Raw genomic sequence first — 21188 nt, forward strand, 5'->3', positions numbered from 1 at the left:
ATGAAAGAAAAAAATTAAACAAGATAAACGTTTCCTTTTCCCAGGAGGCTGACACTCTACTTCTCTGGGAGAAAGTGTCAACTCCTTGGGAAAATGAACTGCAATTTTCTCTGAGTCTAAATTTAAATAACAACACTCTTACTGTCATATGGTCATAATAATTTAGTAAGGGTAAGCAAATAATGTTGCAAAAACAGAAAGACTCTCCATACCTGAGACGCTTTGCCTATTGGCATCTGAGTCCCCATTACTGGAGTTAGAATTGTTGGAGGAGTTGTTGTCAGCCCCTCCCAGAAGGGGGCGCAAGTGGCTTACTGAGACTTGCTCAATGAATGATGTCCCATACTTGCGAAAATACCACCATTCAAATATCTAGAACAGAAAAACAATAAGCGTGATTATGGTCCTTGTTACTGTTTATGATTGTGTACACATGCCTATAAAATATGTTACATTTACTAATTATATCTACCTTAAATATTTAAGCAATTTTTATTCCAAAAAAACGTTTAATTTATTCTAAAAATTAAAGAATTTAATAAATTAAAACACCAAGTTACATTTTAAATTCTTAATGTTGTTTTCTCTACTTAATATTGGTTTTCAGGAAAAATCTATAACTACAATCATGGAAAAAAGAAAACTGTCAAGAGTCGCTCAATATTATTTTCCTCCAAATTTACATAGTAGTCTACTAACAAAATCATCATAGCTGAAAGAGAACTCTAGAAATGTATACAAATAAGCCAGTTTTAGAAGTATGACTTATGAAATATTCTAATTCTTGGAACTTTACATTCTAATAAAGCCATACCTGCATAAAATTTTTAAGACAGACAAAATTCCATTAAAAAAAAAGTATCTCCTTAGAGAAATGCTGGTCTTACAAAAAGAGTTGAAAAGCATCCCATTTCATGTACGGATGGAACCCAACTACTGAGAGACTCAGCAATGTCCTACTTGCTCAGAAGTGCTTTATAAACACAAGCGTCTGTTTTCCACTACTAATGTTAGTTCACAAGCTTAATAATTGCTATGTACTGGGGATTGCAAAGGAGAAATGAAATTACTTTCATTAATAAAAGAAAAGAAGAAATGATTCTCACATGACTAGACTGAACTCGGGACTCCCTAAGCACTGGGCAAAGCAAGCAACCTCTCCCAACCCTTCTCACCTGGCCCCGCTGCAACCTCTAGTGGATGCTTTTCCACCACTGTTGCAAGCTGCGCTCTCCCAAACCCTTTCCCCTCTTCCCTATCCTATTTGGAATTTGCTCCTTAGGCAGTCACAAATCTTTACACAGAAGAAATTTAAGAATTAACTATATCCCATAGTCTCATAGGATAACTATACTATATTTTTATAATATAATATAGAATGTAAAATTAACATAGAATTAATTAATTACCTTTATCCTTATTTCATAAAAACAAGATTTTGATATCTACTCTGGAATGGGCTTTGGGGCTATTATTTAAAAATTGATGTTTTCTCTCTTCTGCTCTACCAAAAATTTCTTTTAAAAAAAGGCAGAAAGAATATCTATGAATGAGCAAAAGGAACTATACACCAAACCAAATGTTTCCAATGCTATAACAGGACAACTAGATTTAATTCCAAAGATTTACCTCTTCTGACTATATGAAATTTTGCGTGTTAACAGTTCAAGTTTAAGTAATTTCACTGGGCAGATGAGAAAATATGATATGAAAGCTAAGAAGAAACAGGACATTTGGAATGCTATGAATAAGATTTTGCTTGAAGAAAAAAGTTTAAGGATGGTAAATTTATGAACCATGGATCCAGAAGGGAGTCTGTAACCTCAGGTGAGTTATTTAATCTATTTGAACATCAGTTTCTTCAACAATAAAGTAGAAGTCATATATTTATTATTTATCATAAATTATATTTATTATTAAAAATACATTTATTATTAAGGGTCCTCAATATTCACAGCCAGGTAAAACACCTAGTTTCAAACCCCATGTAAAAGACTTAATTCAGTGCCTGCTGCATAGATGGTTCTCAAAACTGACAGCAAAGCTATCATATATTACGCGGATGACATACATGCCTCCCGTGGGCAGCACACCTCACACACTGCTATGACGTACCCCTCTTTTTGCCAGTCTACAATTCAGGCTGTACGGCATCTTGTCTTGTTACTAAGTTGTTGGCTGAAAGCCCTGGAAATCATTGTGAAAAAGGGTATTGCTCACTGTTCAGTCCTGAGCACCCAACAAAGCCCTAAAGAGATTAGAAGAGAAGGAGGGTTCCAAAGGATTCGGAACTTCGGTCAGAGAACTGACAGTGGCTCTGTCACCTGGGGGAGAGAGCTTTCTTTACCCCAAGTCTTTACTCTGCTTCCTATATTATGCTGTGTGGGCGCCTGCCTGGCCTTAGTCCATTCATTCAGTCACACAGCATTAACCACACCAGGCATGAACTGTGCTCCAGGGTTACAGAGCACAGACATGGCCTCTGCCACTACCAGTCCATGTCACACACCCACAATGCCTTTCACACGTTGTTCCTGGCATGACCTATACACTTCATAAAAACAAACGAACAAACAAAAAACATTTTGGGATGTTTCAGATTTCTCAGTTCCTCCAACAGAATTACAGAATTTCAGCAGTTAAATTACGGGAATTTAAAGGCCACATACAGTCTCCATTTAGAGATAAGGAATGAGGGTTATACATCAAGGTTCAGTAGTCTGACCAAAATCACATGGCTAATTAAGTAGTTGCTTACTTAGTCTGAAGCCCCAGCTCTGTGCCACTAATCTTACCAGGGCCCTAAAACAAGATATCCTTTTATAACATTCTTGGTCATTTAAACAAACACAGACAGATATAGTGATCTATCATTTCTCTTTTCAACTCTTCATTTCCAAGTGTCCTCCCACTCTACTATCCCTCTGGAGCTTTCTTAGCTGTCAAAACCAATCCAGAAGTAGTCTATCAACCACACTATTCATCCTAAGGTGTAAATGACTCATATTAACAGGATATTTACATTATAATAGGAGACAGACCTTCCACCCAGGATTCTAACTTAGGAATAATGGACCTCCTTAAGACCGGGTTATTTTTGCAGCTGTTTGGGGGAGAAAAGAAGTGCCTCTCAGGCCTGCCTTATCACAGCAGTAGTTGGCTTCTTATCCAACACTGTCTCTTTTATACTAGTGTCCTGGACACCCTAGAGTAGAGGCTCCAAAACTTACTGAATGAACAGCTAGTGAAAGGAAGAAGGAAGGGACTTGAAGCCTTCTTCGACTTCAAACCAAGTCTTCTAATTTGGGGTCTTAGTATAATAATCTGCTTCTTATCTTGAAACATGACAGGCTTTGGGCCAGCAACTCACAATATTTAAAAACGCTGCACCGATCCAAATGGGCAGATGGTGTTCTCTAACATGCACATATTTGGTGTCACTTTGAATTCTTCTACCTGGTGCATAACCTAAAATGTAAACCACAAAGCTCTCATAAACAAATTTAGATTTTAAAACTAGTCTTTGGACATGCTAGTAGCTTACTGGGCTTGTCACAGTGGAATAAAACAGTGTTTAATTTGACAAATAACCATAAAATTAAAATATAAATTTATGCATTTCATAGTGCTAAAAACAATCTAGTACTTTTTTCCTACTCATGCTCCACCCCAAGGATTATACAGATCAAGTAAGATGAAAACTAATAGGGATCAACTGGGAAGCCAATAGTGACCCTATTATCTAGCTGAAAGATAAAAGCCCTAATACACTTCATGATAGCTGAGTTGTATAACTTTGGTTGGTTCTCTTGATTCTCTGGGGCTCTGTTATCTGGTGTGCAAAATAAGGTCACAGTAAGCACTAGGTTAATGTTGGTTGGCTGGCTGGATAGTTAGATGGATGGAAAGATGGATGTTACCGCTGGGGTGATTTGAACTTTGGTGTCGCGGGGTTGGGGGTGGGTAATGGCGCAGAAGTATAGTTAGCATTTTCCCTCGGTTCTTCCTTATTGATGCAGCGAAGAATCACAGGTCAGTGAGATTTAGAAAAGGTTTGTTAAACGTATATCTTAAACAAAGCATGCCCCAAGGAGGCAAATGATTTCAGTGAAGAGTTATAACTGAGCACTGTAACAACCACCATCATAATTACCAACACAAAAGGGCCCAGAGTGGGAATTTCTGCATTATATTTGGGTCGTGATGGGTTGTTCCAAAGGTGTTCTTAGGTGACTGGCATGTGAGATCATTTTGATTGACACTTGGCTGCTGTATAACTCTTTGCCTAGTGCACATGTGCTTACCCAGAATTCAATCTGTTATAATTAAATTCATGAACTTCCAGACATAAACACAGTAATATAATGACAGTATAATGAGCATTAAATTGTGGGCAAATTAGGGTAGTACCTTCTGCGCTGGCATCTGTGGCCAGATTAAGCCAGCTAATGACCTTCCTGTCCTTTGTCTCCGGGGATGCAAGAGTGATTCTCTAACTACCAATAGGGTGTTCTTTGGGCAGTCTCTAGGCTGGACCCTTATTCCTTTGTTCCCCCTGTCACTCATGTCTGACTAGCTACCTAACAGTTAGAAGACTGGATGGATGAATGGTTCAAGGTTGAATGGACAGATGTTAAGAACTGACCTGGTGATTTAATGGGATATAATCTAAATAAACAGCAGGACCTGGTTTGTGTTCATTTTGTTTGTTATAAAAAAAAGAAGCCTGCACATATTTGTGGAAGTGGAAAGAATCTAGTGGAAAGACAGTAATTGAAGATACAAAAGAGTATAAGTAACCAAGAGGCAAAAGCCAGGGTCCAGAAAATACACCCACCTTGCCTTGGAAATGTAACCTACCGTTTCTTGCTCTGAGACAGGAGAAAGGGGAAGGATTGAATGAACAGAGGAATATATTCTATTTCAGAAAATGGGGTGCAATATGAGCTGTTTCACATGTAAGAAGGGCAACAAAAGGATAAAAAGTGGGTGACACTGACCTCGGTAGAGATGCAGGTAAGGTTTATCTTCTGAGAATAAGAGAAGTAGGGATAGAATTGGGAATGTGAGGGTGGAGGAAGTAGGGTGGATCTATACACAGAAGGGCCGTAAGCTATATTCAGGACCCAGATCGTATTTGTCAAGGCCTCAGTTATTAACGCCTTGTGACCTCCTCCATTACTAAGTGATAGAAGTAAAGATGACTAAAGGAACACTGGGGCTGGGATGTGGGGACTGGACATCCAGGTTTACAGCTGGCTTAAGGTGCAAACCTGTCTCATCTTCTCCCACAGAGAAGGAACAAAAAAATCTGACAAAGGGATAACAGACAAGGCCCTTCCATATTTCTTGCAGACCTAAAAGCTGAATCTCTTCTGAAGATGCCTAGATTCTTCCTACCAATAAGACCTTCTCTTCTGAATTGCATATTCTATATATAGAATACTTCTCTTCATGAATCAGGGACTTCACTATACCCTATATCACACTCAGAAATACTTCAAGATTCTCATATAGCAGCACCTTAGTAATTCTATACCAATTCCATTAAATCCATGGGAAATACAAAGATGTCACAGTCTGAAATTGACTGAGTGCTTCCCAAGGATTAAAGTAGATGATGACATCACAAGAGGATAGATACAGTGACAGTGGAGATTAAAAAGGAAATATGAAACTTTTTAGCAGTCTACTCCTATGGAAAAACTGCCAAATTGACACCTGCTCTAAGTCTTCAGAAATATATCTGGTGGTAAACAGTTTTTGACAAGAGAGGATCTTCGGGGCTTAAATGGAATTAACCAAAGTCAAGTTGCTATGGGTTATAGATCCATTACCTTTTAGTTTCCTGCTACTTCTCACACTCTAGGCGCCCTTCCAACCAAGTTTCCCTGAATATATTTTTCACTTTTAGGTCCAGAATCACTGTCATTTGGGTGATCTGTATGCCTATCAATTAAAGTGCCATCTTGTACACAGACTAAGTCCTTTAGGTAAATCAAAAAAAAGTTGAAAGGAGCCATAAAAATCTACAGTCCTACACCCTTACTTTTGAACAGGAGAGGATGAAGGGCATGGTCAGAGAGATCTGGAATCAAATCTAACCATTTGTTTGCTATATTATCTTGGCCAAATTATTTAAATTTTTCGTTTCTGTTTATATTCAGCAACACAAAGGCACTGGCTATATCTACCACTTAGAATTTCAATGAGAATTAAATGAAATAACATATGCAAAATTCTTAAACCAGTACCTGGCGTGGAGTGGGAAACTCAATAAATGGACCTTTTGTTATTACTTATCCCACCTAATCATCATTTCTTCTATCATTTTCTCTAAAACATAATTCTTTTACATGAACTAATTATTTTATTTACTATTCTAATTTTCTCTCTACTCTGTTCTTGCTTCTCACTTTTTAAAATTATGTTCTGGATGCCTTTTTTATATCTATTTAATATATATGTGTAAAATGTAGGTGTAGAAGCATGTCTATACATTATGTTAACTGATGATCCTGGGGTTAATGTATGAATATCAATACAACATACGGCGTTTTTTCCATTTTACCAACGTTTTGAAAAAATTAAGTGGAGCATTTTCTCCACAAATCTACCTTACCACTTACAAAAGCAAAAAAACAAAACCCAGAAATTTTCTCCATTGAAATAAATATTGCCCACAGAGACTACTTCAAACAGACTGGGCATGTCCTTGCTAAAGCAAAAAAAAGATGAAATTGATAGGTTTGAGCTACGACTACAGGTGCAGTTCCTGTGGCTGGAACGGACTGAGATGAAAAGGCTTGTGCCAAGTTGGCAGAGAGGCAGGAAAGCAGCTTGGATGGGTATATGGGCACAGGAACCAAAAGGGAAGAATGAGAGGGAGGTGCTATAACAAACTCATTCCTGGCTTTCAACGTGTAAAATTAAGAACTAGCAGTGACATCTAGTAAAATGCACACTGATTAATTCTCATTCATTTTTAAAATTACTGTAAAAGAGAATAGCATTTGGCAAACATTTTATTTCTATGTTTATTTGTTCAGTTAATTGACTGTTTCTTCACAAGAGAAATACCAGGGTTTTTTGTTTCTTTTTAACCTCTCTTTCCTAAGACGTCATATTATGTGATAATTTTAGTCTCTAGGATAGGAATCCTGAGGTCCCCAAACAACCAATTTCACCAGGGGCAGCCCTAAACTGTGCATGTTCACTGCCTGGCTCTTCTAATAATCGTCTCCTTGGTGCCAGGAAACACACTGCTAGGCAGTTCTATGCACACAGTTATTTTGCAAAGCATCTGATCCTTTAGCTCCATGCTGCTTCTCCATGAAATGCACTTGGCAGAAAAGAGTTTTGACTGAATAGAAATGTCCACTATGGGTATATTTCAAGGTTGGCAAAACTGAGTCCCCAAAGGCTGGACAACACCACTGTCAACAATAAAGCAGGAGCCTAATGCTATCAAGAACATCGTAGTTACTTTGCCCTCAGTATAGGCCAAGCATTTTTGAGAAACACCGTTCAAAATCTTCATATATTATTTTCCTTTGCTCAAAATTTCACATTAACCAAAAATATCCTCTGCTTCCTGAGAATGCTGCAAGGCAAATATAACACAAGATGGCATAGCAGTAACCAAGTTTCAGCATGCCACAAGTAGGGAGAAAGCCTCACTAGCCTGGATCTGTGAAAAATAGTCACGGTCCAGGGAAATCCCTTTATCTGGTGGACAGGAAAAGCATGCTGATGGGACAACACCATCCCTGAGTTAGAAGGAAAAAAATGACTATTTGGGGCATCGCTTACCAGAGTGAAATAACCCATACTCTTGTAATTGATTTAAAGCCTAATGCTCCCACACCAATATATTGCTAGAATATAATCCAGATCTGCCATTTGTTCAACAAGCTAGAAAAACAGCTGAGAACTTAGCGAGAGAGGCAGTGAAATCAGTGATAAAAGCTCAGGTTCTGTTGCAAGACCGCCTGGGTTGAAATCCTGCTTCACCATTTGCCAGCTGCGTGACCTACAGCAGGTTACTTAGTGGCCTATTCTACCACTCAGCTCACCCATGAGTAAAACGGGAACACACTAGCAATTATCTCACTGTACTATTGTGAAGAGTAAACGAGTTAGTGTGCAAAGTGCTTAGATCAGTGCGTGGTACACAGTAGGCGTTATGTCGGTAATGTTCCCAAGTGAACAGCCCTGAGAGAAGAACGCACAAAAACCTACTTTTCTGCATCAGAGTGATTTACTGGTTTCAGTATGAAATTGCTATTCCAACTGTATCCAAAAATGTTCACTTTTTTCTTTTTGTTTAATCAAAAAAGATTTCAAAGACCTTTTTAAAAAAAATATTAAAATATTATTTCAAATGTAAATAATAATTGTTAGATGGAGACTTGTAATATCTCTCCCTCCTCCCCAAAATGTATATGCTAAAACGTTGCACATACTTATTAATAATTTGTCAAGCACATGAAAGCAGTCTCCAAATTTGAAGTTTCTTCAGTCCATTTAAGAATATTAAGGAGGGAATCTGAAGACATGTTTCTAGGCCTGGCTTTGCCATAAACCAACATGAGCTGCTTAGGCACATCACTTACAGCTTGATAAATTCCTTATGCGGTCTTTATTTTTCTCATGCCCCTACAGAACAGGGAAGACTTCAGAGATGCAGGTGGGTATGCAGATCTGCATTTAAGCAGCAATATGGGATTCATGTCAACCCACTGTAAGAAGGAATTTTAATATGCTCCCCATCATCTTGGCTTGGTCTCTGCAAATCGCCTTGGGCTTTCTGTCTGGATTTCCACGTACATAACAATCTTGGAGTGCTCTTTGCTGATGTTTTTCGAATTCCTGGTCCAATAGTATCAACTTTAAACATCTCTTCCCTTGAGCCCAGCAGCCCGCGTGTTATAGTAAAGCAAGATTAACCTGAATATGCTCTGACCATAGAAAAAGCTGCTCCCCACGCCACCACCATCCCTTTCACCTGTCTGCAGGTTTCTGCCTTGCACACATTTCTCCACCTTTTACTCTGGCTCTTTATAAGCTCGAGCTTCTGAAATCCTCCATTAATCTAGGTTCATGTATGCTCTTGCTCTACATTTTTTGTGCCCTTCTCCCCTAAATCTTTTCTCTACAGACCTTCTCTTAACATAATCACAGGGTTATGTGTAGAGAGAAAAAAAAAAAACTTTCTAAAACCACTTTCTCCTTAAAGGCCATGTAATTATATTAGAGTGATCCCACTGAGTTTAGATGGTCCTAATTAAGGTCATTTAAATGAAAGAAAGCGACTTCAGGTGTTATAATTTATCATACCGGTGACTATTTTAGTACATAAGGAAGGTAATGGAATGATAGAGATGATTATCATAATTCTTTTTGCCTATTTGGGATTTTTTAAGGAAGCAATAGGGAAATAAATGTAAATTTTGAGAGAAAAAAAGATGAGAGGGGAAGCTTAAAATTGTCACATCCATGTCAATAAGTTTAAAGAAAGTGAGTTATATTTCTACTAATCTTGATTATGTTTAACAATTTATGTCAAAAAGCGTAGTTGAAAACATTTTTAGTTGAACTGAGTCACATTTATTTTATAGTATCTACACAGAATTGTTTTCCTTTATTTTCTATTTTATTAACATTTTGTTTTTCTCTTTCAACGAATTAAAATATTTTTTTCAAATACTTTAGAAATACGTAACCTAAGAAGTGAAAGGCCTCTATAAGTGCCACACTCAGCATATATACACATGGAAGATAATCTCTGTAAACTGCTGGTGTATATTCTAGATTTTTTTCTTGTACATATTAACATATATATTAGCAATCAGCATGTTTTTAAAGAGGAAGGATTCCATCACTTACCAAAATAAGCCCTGATATTAGTGAGGAAGTGCCTGTCAGGGCCACATAGAACTTCGGTGTTAAAGTGTTCAAAAACATGCTCACTGGAAAAAAAGAAAAAGGAAAAAGAATAAGGAATACATCAGTATGCCAGTAAAACTGACTGCTTCATTTTTATTTCTGTTGAAATCATTTGTTTCTGATGATAAAAATTCTCAGAACAATAATAAAACCCCATTAAAATGGTTCAGTATCACACAAGCTCAGTCAAGTTATATATCCTGAAAGAAAAAAAGCTATATACAAGAAGAAAAAAAAAGCAGCTTTTTAGTTTCTGCCTCCCAAAACTATTGTTGTGAATGGTTTTCATGGATCCATAAACACTGAAGAGTCTAATCAAAGTTGGTTATAAATTGTCAGTCAAAAAGAGAAGAAGCCCATTCTGATGTGGGACCCACACATCAGAGTCCTTGAACCAACAAATGACATTTCAACCCTAGAACAAATGGAAAATAACTATATAAAATAATCGTTAAAGGTTATAATTTACCTAAGTAAGGACAAATCGACAAAGTTAGCATACTTTAGTAAAAGTTTTTCAGTTTACTTACAAAGCCACTAGACTAATCATCGAAATAATTGGATTCAATAAAAAAATAAACCACTAAAAATAAATGTTCACTGCCAGGCAATTTCCTGATCAGTTCTTAGCATTCTGTTCATGTCAATTATATAGTTGATCTGGCTGCCCATTAAGAAAGGCTCACTTATACATTTTATAAATATCTTTTAGTCATCATTTGTATCTAGATATTGCACAGGACTTTATTACCAAAACAACTGACCTAACAGGCTTTTTGCACGCATTTGTTTACTGAATTTATTTGTGGATCACATCCAGTCAGTTTTAAAATGAAGGATATTAGAATTAGGGACTTTGATGTCATGAGGGGGAAATCTGTCCTGATCTCCGTCCAAAACAGCAAAGTTGCAACCATGAACGGGGATCCCATGTTCATTCAAAAAATACTTCTGTTTATGAATAAGACCATGGACAAAGAATGGAAACATGAATCAGAGACAGTTCCCACTCTGTAGAAGGTCACAGTCTAGTTGGGAAACAGATAAGTAAACAAACAATTAACAACGTCTGATAAGTGCCTATACAGGTCCTGTGCACGGAATTTTATGAAAACATGTAAAAGGGACGCACCTGAGGCTGGGCGTCAGGGAACAGGTCCGAGAGAATAAGCAGGCTGTAACCAGACGAAAGTGGGCAGGGGGAGGGATGGGAGGACAATGTGATCAGAGGAAGCGGGGCCTGCTCTGAGGTGCTGAGCTAACAGCACAGCCTCTCTAAGCTGTTGCATGGGTTGAGAAGGGAAGGAGCTTGAGTTACGGACTCTTTGCAAAGATGCAGATGTGGAAGGGTACACTGAGCCTATCCTTCCTGGCTACCAGGCACCCTCTCAATAAACTCTTCTCCCTCTGTACCCACTCTTAAAATGAAATTGATTTATGGTCTGTCATCTGTAATTACAACACTCTTGGACTAACACGATGTGCTCGGTCAACAGTCACAACTTCACCAAGTGGACTTTTCCGGGAGGTAGAAAAAGTTATGGAAGGAGAGATCAACTTAGAACTATAAGACAAGAGGAGGTACAGTTGAGGTGGTTTTGCTTGGTCATCACAAAAAGAAAAACATAGTGATTTGCCATTTCCCACACAACAGTCAGCAGAAGTATGTAGATTTTTAAAAAGGAAAAAAAAAAAAATCCAGTAACTCTAGTTAGAAACCTAGAGCTTGTAACTGCCCGTCTAATTTTGCGGTGCCTAAAAAATTCTCAAAATTTCTTCTCACACTATGAATGATCCCACATTTCTCATGATTAAAAAAAGTCACCAAAATAGTACATTTGTTTGTTATTCTGTAGTTATGAATACTCATATCTGTACCATATACTTTTTGATAAGTTTTTAGGGAAAAACAACATAGAATTCAATAAAATCCACGTTTCTAAAAGAAAGAGATTTGTCTGAATTAGAAGTGCTTAAGTAGCCTTGCTGCTAATACCCCAGCAACAAAGCATAAAGAAATGGAGAGGAAAGGTTTTCTACAAAGAACCTCTGATCCACTGATGCATTATCAAAAATTAATTGATAAGTTGGAAAAAAATTGAGTTTTTAAAGAGTTTAAAAAAATACTCCACTTATTTGGTTTTATTTAATTAAGATTATACAATAATAGTAATTAATAATTAAAACATACTTCTCTATTATAGCCAGTTATAGAAAGCTGACCAGAGTTGAGAGATGATGGTGAGCATTAATAGAAATAGAGACACAAGTAGAGAAAGCAAAAAGTAGAAACAGAAACATTTAGAGAGTGGAAGGTGCTCATTTAAGGACCTATTCATCTTATAGTCTTACTGAATATTCTGGCTAAAATCATTAAGACATGGCATTTGGCAATTCTAGGCATAAATATCAATGCTTCGTACTTGCCCTTCAATCTATTTACCTATGCATTTAAAGTCTATAACAAAAGCACTTCCACATATTAGAGAATTTAATTCTCACTTCACCTCCGTGAGATCAGTATCATTATTCATCTTATATCACAGATGAAGACAAACACCTGAACACCAGTGGTCCTGTCCCCAAGGTTCAGGCTCACACATCACAGGGCTCACGTGGAGATGTTAATGAAAATAGTAGCTTTTCATTAGAAGGAGAGGAAGCTATAAATAAATAATACTAAGTGATCAATGTTTTTAATACTGTACTTATTTTTATCTCTGACCTTTAAAAATAAGTCCACTGTGAGCTCGTCATTGGTGTGTGCACCCAGGGTGGAATGGCAGGAAGCCACCCTGACAGAGGGAAGAATCTAGTTGGGGTTTCCCATTCATTAGGGCTGCATACTGCAGGCCAGACTGCCTTAAAGCCATGGAATCTCTTGCCTAGTTTCATCAGGTTCACTAGCAATTATTTTTGAAAATATATGAAGCCTGATAAAGTACCTAAAAATTAGACCGATATCTAAAAATTGGGGTGTGTTCTTTGAAATATAAACTGGATTTTTCTGAAACCTACAAGTACATCAGTGAAACCTCCACTCCCGCTGGGGCCAGGCAAAACAAACTCAAGAACAAATAGGTAAAGACTAATCTAGCTTTGTGAAGAATAAATTCATAAAATTTTCCTAATGTCCTATTTCAACCCAGAGACAAAAATTAATAAGTCAGAAGGCTTTTCATCTGATCCAGTTGGGCACCCCTAACAGATCACTGCTCAAAGGGTACTGAAACAGTTAGTGAGCGCAGCTTCGGGGCTGCATCATGGAGCAGTCTGCAGAAGCTGAACTGCAACTTGGCACCGTCTTCTCATTTAATTAACGAGTAAATGGGAAGGAACTGAGTATGGCCCTAGAAGAAAATTAGGTAGGAGGGATCAATACAAGAATTGAAAACGAACTGAACTCTATGGATCTCAGAGGAGAGGCAATAAGAAGGTAATAGAAGAGATCAATTATGAGAAGCAGAGAATCACTCCGGTGAGCAGGGAACCAGAATACCAGAGGGCTTACTCAGGAATCACGTGGAATGGCCCTGCGAGGCCCTGCCCCTCAGGAGCCAGCTGCACTTCTGGCCCTTGTGACAGTAAGAGCCTTCCTCCATGTTCTTCAGAGCATAAACAACCCCCACGTTACACTCCTGGGTAGAACTTCTGTAAAACAAAGTGAGCACAGAAACCTGTGTGTTTATCTCCTTAGACATAGTCCACCTCACACAGAGAAGCCCCGGAATGAAGAGGCTAAGGCAGCATCAAAGACTTGGAGGTACTAACTAGAGAGAACTGAAAACGCAGCATAATAAAGTCTACAACACCCAAAACTATGGGCGTGCTTTGTCCTGTGTTCCTTTTAATGCCTGGCTAAAAAATGGTATGTGAGAGAAAAAACTAAAAAGTTATAAAGTAATAATCAGTAATCATTTAAAAAATTAGAGAAAAAAGAAGTCCCTAGAAAGAAAGGTTAAAGAAACTAAGCTTATTTAGGCTGGTTGAATAAAAAAAAGTGAAGAAGTTTTATGTAAAAGCATTACGCCTGGGAAAAAGACCAGGGTTAGGAGACTTGGTCTCTAAACGGGAAACCAGCTGTGGTGTGGTGGCCCCAGGAGAGGCCCACACCCCCACACCCTCCCAGAGCTGCTCTTCCTCAAAACTGCAGTATGTATTAGCTGAGTGCCTACCCTGGGCCTGATGCTATTGAAACAGCAGCAAACAGAGCACTATCCCAGCCCCCAAAGGTCCCACGACCTAATGGGTGAGACAGGCAAGTAAACGAATGAGTAAATATCACAGAGGACACCTTAGGGACTTATGAGGACACAAGGAACCCAAAGGGATTAGGAGATCAAGAAAAAATTCTGCCAGGGAAAAAGCATTCCACTGGAGACTTGCAGAATGACGAATCAGGAGTCACCCATGTGAAGTTACCTGTGGCTGCAGGGGCGAGGGGACAGTGAGAGGTAGAGCTGTGGCGCTGTGTGCGTTCCACGTGGAAAACTGCAGGCCAGGGGCCTAAGGGTATGTGCCTGTGGAATGAAGTGCCACGGAATTATATGTATAAGTTGAGGTGGGGAATTACTATTAGATATGTGAAATTACTTCCTAAAGTGCCTGGTATACAAGCACATGAAATATCGATTAACTAGAAATGAATGGCTACTCTCAGATGAGACAAATTAGAACAGTTCAAAATTGTACTTCTAAAAATGAAAGCTGTTTCCTGCTATTTGGTCTTCTCCAAAATCACTTATAGAGAATTTCTGACGATTTATACAATGAGTTAGATATACAATGCAGCCTAACCAAAAGAATACTCAAGGAATAGGGGACTCTGGTTTACTTACTTTTCTTCATAAATAAACATGCATAATATATGTCTAAACACAGGTGAAATTCTGTACCTCTGAGGCTGTTTCATTGTCTATAAAATAAAAATAATAATATGTATCTTACAGGGTTATTGTGAGAACTAAATGTGATAACATAAAGTGCCTAAAACAGCGGACTCCATCAAATAATATGAATTATTTATGTTTATGCTACTCTTCTTTTGGTGATCTGGCATATTACTATAGTTGTAGAAAGCAGAAGAGACCGATCTGAATGTATACATAACAGTAGTAGTAGTAGCAGTAGTAGTAGTAGTAGTAGCAGTCATACTAGCATTTACTGAGCACCTTCTATGTGTCAAGCACTGTAGTACAGTCCAAGGAGTATATCACCCGCACTGTGATTTGAGCTTATGCTAAACATGGACGCCCCATAAAACAAATGAAGAATCAGTTAACAGAAGGGCTCTTTTAACTGGGATTCTATTTGCTTGAGGTGGTATTAAGCTTGAGGGTGAGTTTGAAGGCAGCCATTTTAGAAGGCAAAGAAATTACTGAATCCCCAAAGCCATCATATGATCTCCTAAATCTCTGATCTCTGCCTTACTAGATGCTGTAGGAACAAGCAATACAGCCGCAGGCCACATGGGAACCACCTGCAATCCTGTCCCTTAGTGTTCTTCAAGTCCCCTGGTGGCTTAAGACATAAGCTATATTAAACCCTAAATCATAACCCAAGCATGCTGGTTTGCAAATGTTTTCATTGGAAGGGACAAATAATTAAGGCCACAAAACCTTCCAGGCCCTGAGACAGGGATATTAAGGCAGACTAGGAAATTATCCATTTCATGTAAAGTAACATATCTGATTGAGTTACAGAAAGTACACACAGCATCCCATGTCTACAGAAAGTGCATTAAGGCAAATGTTAATACAGCAGGAACCTCCTATCAAATCGTTTGCTCAGACCTCCAAAGCAGGGTAGGGAACATACTGGAATGGTGTAATCCACCATTTGTAATTCTTCCCTGTGAGAATAGGAATTATGATTTTCTTTCATTTTATTGTTTTTTTCAACCCTCCTAATAAACTTCTCTTCCTTCCCGTCAGCCTCCGTTAAGGTTACAACTTCACTTCTGCCCTTCCTCATTTCCCAAAGGATAAAATGGTGAAATGGAAGTTTTAACAGCTTAGTTTGCACACATGCTAATTTTGAACAGATTTCTAGATTGCACAGTTTTAGAGAACTTGCCCTTTTTCTAAGAATGACATTGTGATGGACAAACCCTAAAGTGACCCCTGATGGCCTCCTGGCGTTCACATCTTTATGCAACTCCCTCCCACTGAATGTGTGTGGGACATGTAACTTGCTTGTAACAAAAATATGTAAGAGACCATCTTGGTAGGAGACATGCAGAGATTCTCCTTGCTAGTTCAGAGCCATGTTGAGATGCCCATGTGGCAATGGACTATAAGCAGCCTCTAGGGGCTGAGGGTGGCCTCTCGCCAACCAGCCTATGTGAAATTGAAGCCCTCAGTTCTACAGCAATGATTACTGCCAATGGCCTGAATGAGCCTGGCAGTAGATCCTCCCTCAGTTGAACTCGTAGATAAGATCACAGCCTGGTCGACACCTTGTTGTAGCCTGGTGAGACCCAAGGCAAAAGGCTCAGCTAAACTGTGCCTATATTCTGACCCCCACAAACAGTGAGATCATAAATATGTGTTTCAAGCTGCTGTATCTGATTATTTGTTATGCACAATATAAAACTGATCCAATTATGTATAATTCATGAAAGTGAAAATTGGTGTGGACATCTGACAACTTTGGCTAACTGCAAGATGCCAGGAAAGAAACATGCCAACTGTATCTGCCCCAATAGCTTCTTTCTCAACTGTTCATAAATAAAATGCAACTTCAAACTCTGTTGCCATGACTTGTTATTCCACATGCTGATCTGTAATTGTCTTTGCAAATCCACTAGTATTAAAGTAGAAGCTAAGACATTTTTTAAAATATGGAAATCAAGTATCTTCATTTTACCTCAGTGAAACATCTTTTTTTCCCCCAGGCACATTTTAAATACACAACATTTGCATGTTTCAAAAAAAATACCCAGTTTTACGCTTGGGCACAGCATCAGTTCAACAGAAAACTGAAAGCACACCATGAGCACTTTTTCTCACTGGTTGCTTCTGCTTCCCCTCTCCTTGCCCTTCACCCTGGTTTCCTTGGGCTCTGATAAGGTCTCAAGCTTTTATGCATCGCAATTCCCTTGACAAATCCTGTGGCATTTATTCTTGTGAGGAAAACAACATAGAAGTGTATTTTTAGACTCGTTCCTATGGCAAGAAACCCTCATAAATCATTCTGTCTACTCTTCCCCCTGCCCTCGATGTTGCCTTGGCAACTTTACAGGTATATTGTTTCTGCTTGACTGGGCATACGGCTCTACTGAGTGGAGCTGGGCACATTCTTTCTTTCTTTTCTCAACTATGATCTGGGAAACTATACTGAAGCAGTATTCGGTCATTGTGGCTCCTTGTCCCTTGCTGGAGGGAGGCCATCTGTCAAGCCATGAAGGGCTGTCCAAAGCCCGATTACCTACAAACCTTGGTTATCCTCAAGGACGAGTGAAGCAAGATTTCAGATTCTGTCCCCTTTTATTTACCAAGAGGCTGACAGTGAGGAACTATATCCTGGTCAAGAACAGGATAAAGACTTGTATAAGTCTTACTACACTCTTAGCTATTTAAAATATGTTTTGATTTAGGGTCACAGACCATTTCAGAAATCTTTCTGTTTCTCATAAATTGTTTAACATTAGGGGAAAACAAACAAACAAAAAAAAACAAAAAACACCCAAAAAACAGATCTGTCTCTAATCGAAGAAGATCTTCCCCATAGGAATACAGCAAAGAAACACAAGCCTTGTGGAGACGGGGTCTCTAGGCTCTGGGCACCTCTAGCCTATAAGCACTCAATCCTCTAGCACCCAGCACAGAACCTAGGCCGGAGAGGTACTCAATGTTTGATGAACACTGAATGACTGCACAAGGGCAGAGTGCTAGGTGATAAAGTTGTACAGTCATTCCCCAGGACTTCTGATTAAAAAAAAAAAAAAAAAAACTTCCTATATCTAGCAAAATTGAAAGTCTTTGATGGCTGGGATCTTGTCTTCTGGGGAGGGGTGTGCACGTGCACGTGTGTGTGCCTGTCTGTGTCTGTCTGTGCGTGTGTTTCTAGCCCCTGAGTACCTGTACTGTGTGAGATGCTTATTAGGTAGACTGAATGACCACTCCTCATTGATAAATAGAAAAGGTCACAGACATACTTATATTATACTCACACAGCAAGACCCTGACTACAGAACCCTAGCAAATGAGTCTTTTGGGATAATAAAGGACTTATTCTATTAAACACTAAAAACACTTTTATTTTTAAAGCAATATTACAAGGAAATCTTTCCAAAACACATTCTACATTTGACTGCATCTTTAAACAATATCATGAAAATATTTCAATCTTTAATTGATGGCACTAAGTCATCAAAATGAACATTAACTTTAGTACTATGCTGACATGGAGCAATGTTTTTAGAATCTGTTCACTCTATGCTTTTTCCCTTCGAAACGAAGTGATCCCAGACTAATGTGGTTTTTTGAGTCTTTCTCATATAACTTCTGTCACCTGACATGCTGTCAAGTATCAATTATTATTTGTTGTTATTGTGTACCTACTTCAAACTGCTCTCTCTCCTTCTTAATATGCTACTTAAAAATCTATTGCTATTTCACATCTATTCCGACTCTGGTCATTTGATAAATATTTACTTTTGTGTAAAATATGGGAGATACAAATGTATATGACACCTAGTTCTTGTCCTAAAGAAGCTCTGGGTTTTGTAAAAGAGGCAGAAAATGGAAATAAATTAACCGGCAATTATAAGTCTGAGTGTTGCTCTGGAAATAGAGTTTGTACTCCTAATTCAGCCTTGGGCTAAGCTAGGGGACAGAATGTGCATCAAGGAATGTTACTTTGAGAAGGCTGCTATGCAGAGCCCCAAGGATATGCACTGGAATATGTAAAATAAGACCTGTGGTCTCTCGTTGGTAACTCTCTGATGCCCATTTGTATGTGCAATGTCCACTGGCCTTTTTTTCTCAGATCTTGGTGGTTTGGGGAGTTAAAATGACTGGATTGCTGAGTTCTAAAATGGTCAGGTATCATTGTCGTAAGCTATAATACACGTTTCTGCAGGCTGGCTGTAATGAGTGTTGTAAAAGAGTACTCTGGGTAGTTCTTATGTTCACACTGGAGTGCTCTAACAAGTGTTTCATAGCATCAGTCATGCAAAAGGTGCTTGGACTTTGCCAATGTCTTGAGGAGAATTTGGTCACCAACTTCTTACTTACCCCTCCTTTACTGGAAGTTATTTAAAAAAAAATACAGAAGCCTTAAAAGGTTTGCAAAGTAGCAATTCTTTACCTAATGGGCCAGAATAGAGATAACTACCTAAAAGTTCAAAATACTAAAAGGTTCAAAATACTTGTGGCATTCAGCTGTTTGAACAGATAACTGTTAAATCTAAAATGCATGGAAATAACTGAGAAAGGTAAGAAGAATAGTAACAAAAGTATGATAACCATCCATATTCTAAAACATTTTTCAGTAAATGCTCTACATTTATTGATATCGACTAGCTCATTCATTTACCCAAATTTACTTAACTTATAAAAATTACAAGACTCTTAACTAGATCATGGAGTCGAAAAACAAAATGATAATGAGACTGACCCTCCCCCTTGAGAAGGGAAAATAAGATTCCCACACAAATAAACAGGACAGAATATGAAACTATCAGACGAGAAGTATAGATAAAATCTATAGGAAGAAAATATTACTTTCAGCTAGAAGAATCAGAGAAGCTTAATGAATGAGATGTCTTTCCTTCTGGGCTTTGAAAAAAAAGATTAGCTCTGAACATGATATTGGAGAGGAGAAAAGAAGGGGTATGGACTCCAGACAGATATTACAACGCACACAATGGAACTGAGTTAAAGTATAGGGTGGATGAGGAGAAGCAGTGGGAGAGAATGCTGGCTCAAACGCCAGGGGGTGAAAATTAGACTTTACCTGGCAGACAGTGAGAAGATACTCACCATTCATGAACAGAGAGGTGACTGAGACAGTAATGAAGGAGTGTGGAAAATGTACAGCTTTGGGAGTCATTTCAGAAGGGGGCTCCTATAATACCACTCCCCGGGGGGAGGGGGGGGGCCAGTAGGGGAGTTGGGTATATCATAAATTACAAAGGTAAATTCAACAGGATGTGGCTCTTAACAATGTGACTTAAAGGGAGAGAGTCTGGAAAACGTTAATGAAGTGGGGCCAAAGTTAAATCGCAAGTGATTAAAGATAGTGAGTGGAAAGGAAATTATGGCAGCAAGCACAGGCTACTTCTACAGGAAGTCTAGCAGGAAAGAAAAGAGAGTTTATCATTAAGTGTGACTTAAGTTAAAATAAAATATAAATAGCACTGTATGAATTAGTAAGTGAATTAGAAATAAAACTCAAATCTTTATTCCACTGCGACATGATCAGCCCTCCTTAGAAATCTAATACTGGTTCATTCTTACGCCAAACTTTTAAAGACATATGGTTAACCATCAGAAATTTGTTTACTTTTTCTGAGGTTATTTTTATACATGCCTTAAAGAATGATTGAAACAGAATGAAGCACTTTAATTGACAGGATTTGAAACTGACAATTATACATATGTATATTCTTGTTTTATCAGTGAGAATAAATTACAAAACAAAAATAAATCTATTTTCTATTCTGATTTTTGCACTTTCTATTAATTTACTTGTTCTGTTTTGAAACACTGATAACAGCCAAAGAGTTTGCCTCAAAAGAAGATAATAGTTTGCGCCAGAGAAGCAACTAGGGACCATGGGGTAGTAAAATTCAAATTGGATTTTAAGTTAACCGCTTCTTTGATTACATTCTCCAAAAGCTCAATAACTAACTTCCCCTTTGAGTGAAAAGCTGCTTTGCAACAGAGGTCAGCTGGACACTGTGCTAAGGCTACTTTCCTCTGGGTGAGGGTGCATAACCCACAGAGATAAGAAGCCACAGGGGAAACCACTAGGCAGGCCAATGCTTTAGTACTCAGCTGCTCCAACTGCCTAGCTGTCCAAAATAAGCCTTTGGCCTCATTATTTTCAATTCCAGTAACTACATTTGGCTTTGCATTTGCATCAAATGACTGATTACTATTCCAGAGGACACCTAAAATTATCTGCACAGGTCCAGGGCTGGCAGCAAATTTTAAGTTGGCAAATCACAAATGCACCCCACTTTAAGTAATGTCTACAGTCAATGGGAACTGGAACACAGATATTTTCAAATA

The 21188-nt window shown here is 38.3% G+C and overlaps 1 protein-coding gene across 3 annotated transcripts in view; it reads right to left on the bottom strand.

Moving 5' to 3' along the window:
- The window catches only part of ST7 (suppression of tumorigenicity 7), a 242395-nt gene that overhangs the window by 102041 nt on the left and 119166 nt on the right, over positions 1 to 21188 (bottom strand). For all 3 annotated transcript variants that reach the window (XM_006910581.3, XM_006910582.2, XM_025045941.1), the window contains exons 2-3: positions 9889 to 9971; positions 213 to 372 (exon numbers count right to left, since the gene is read on the bottom strand). In XM_006910581.3, coding sequence (XP_006910643.1) covers positions 213 to 372; positions 9889 to 9971 — 243 coding nt within the window. The remainder of the gene's footprint in view (positions 1 to 212; positions 373 to 9888; positions 9972 to 21188) is intronic.

This window comes from Pteropus alecto, unplaced genomic scaffold (genome assembly GCF_000325575.1).
Source record: "Pteropus alecto unplaced genomic scaffold, ASM32557v1 scaffold22, whole genome shotgun sequence".
In the NCBI taxonomy this organism is placed as follows: domain Eukaryota; kingdom Metazoa; phylum Chordata; class Mammalia; order Chiroptera; family Pteropodidae; genus Pteropus; species Pteropus alecto.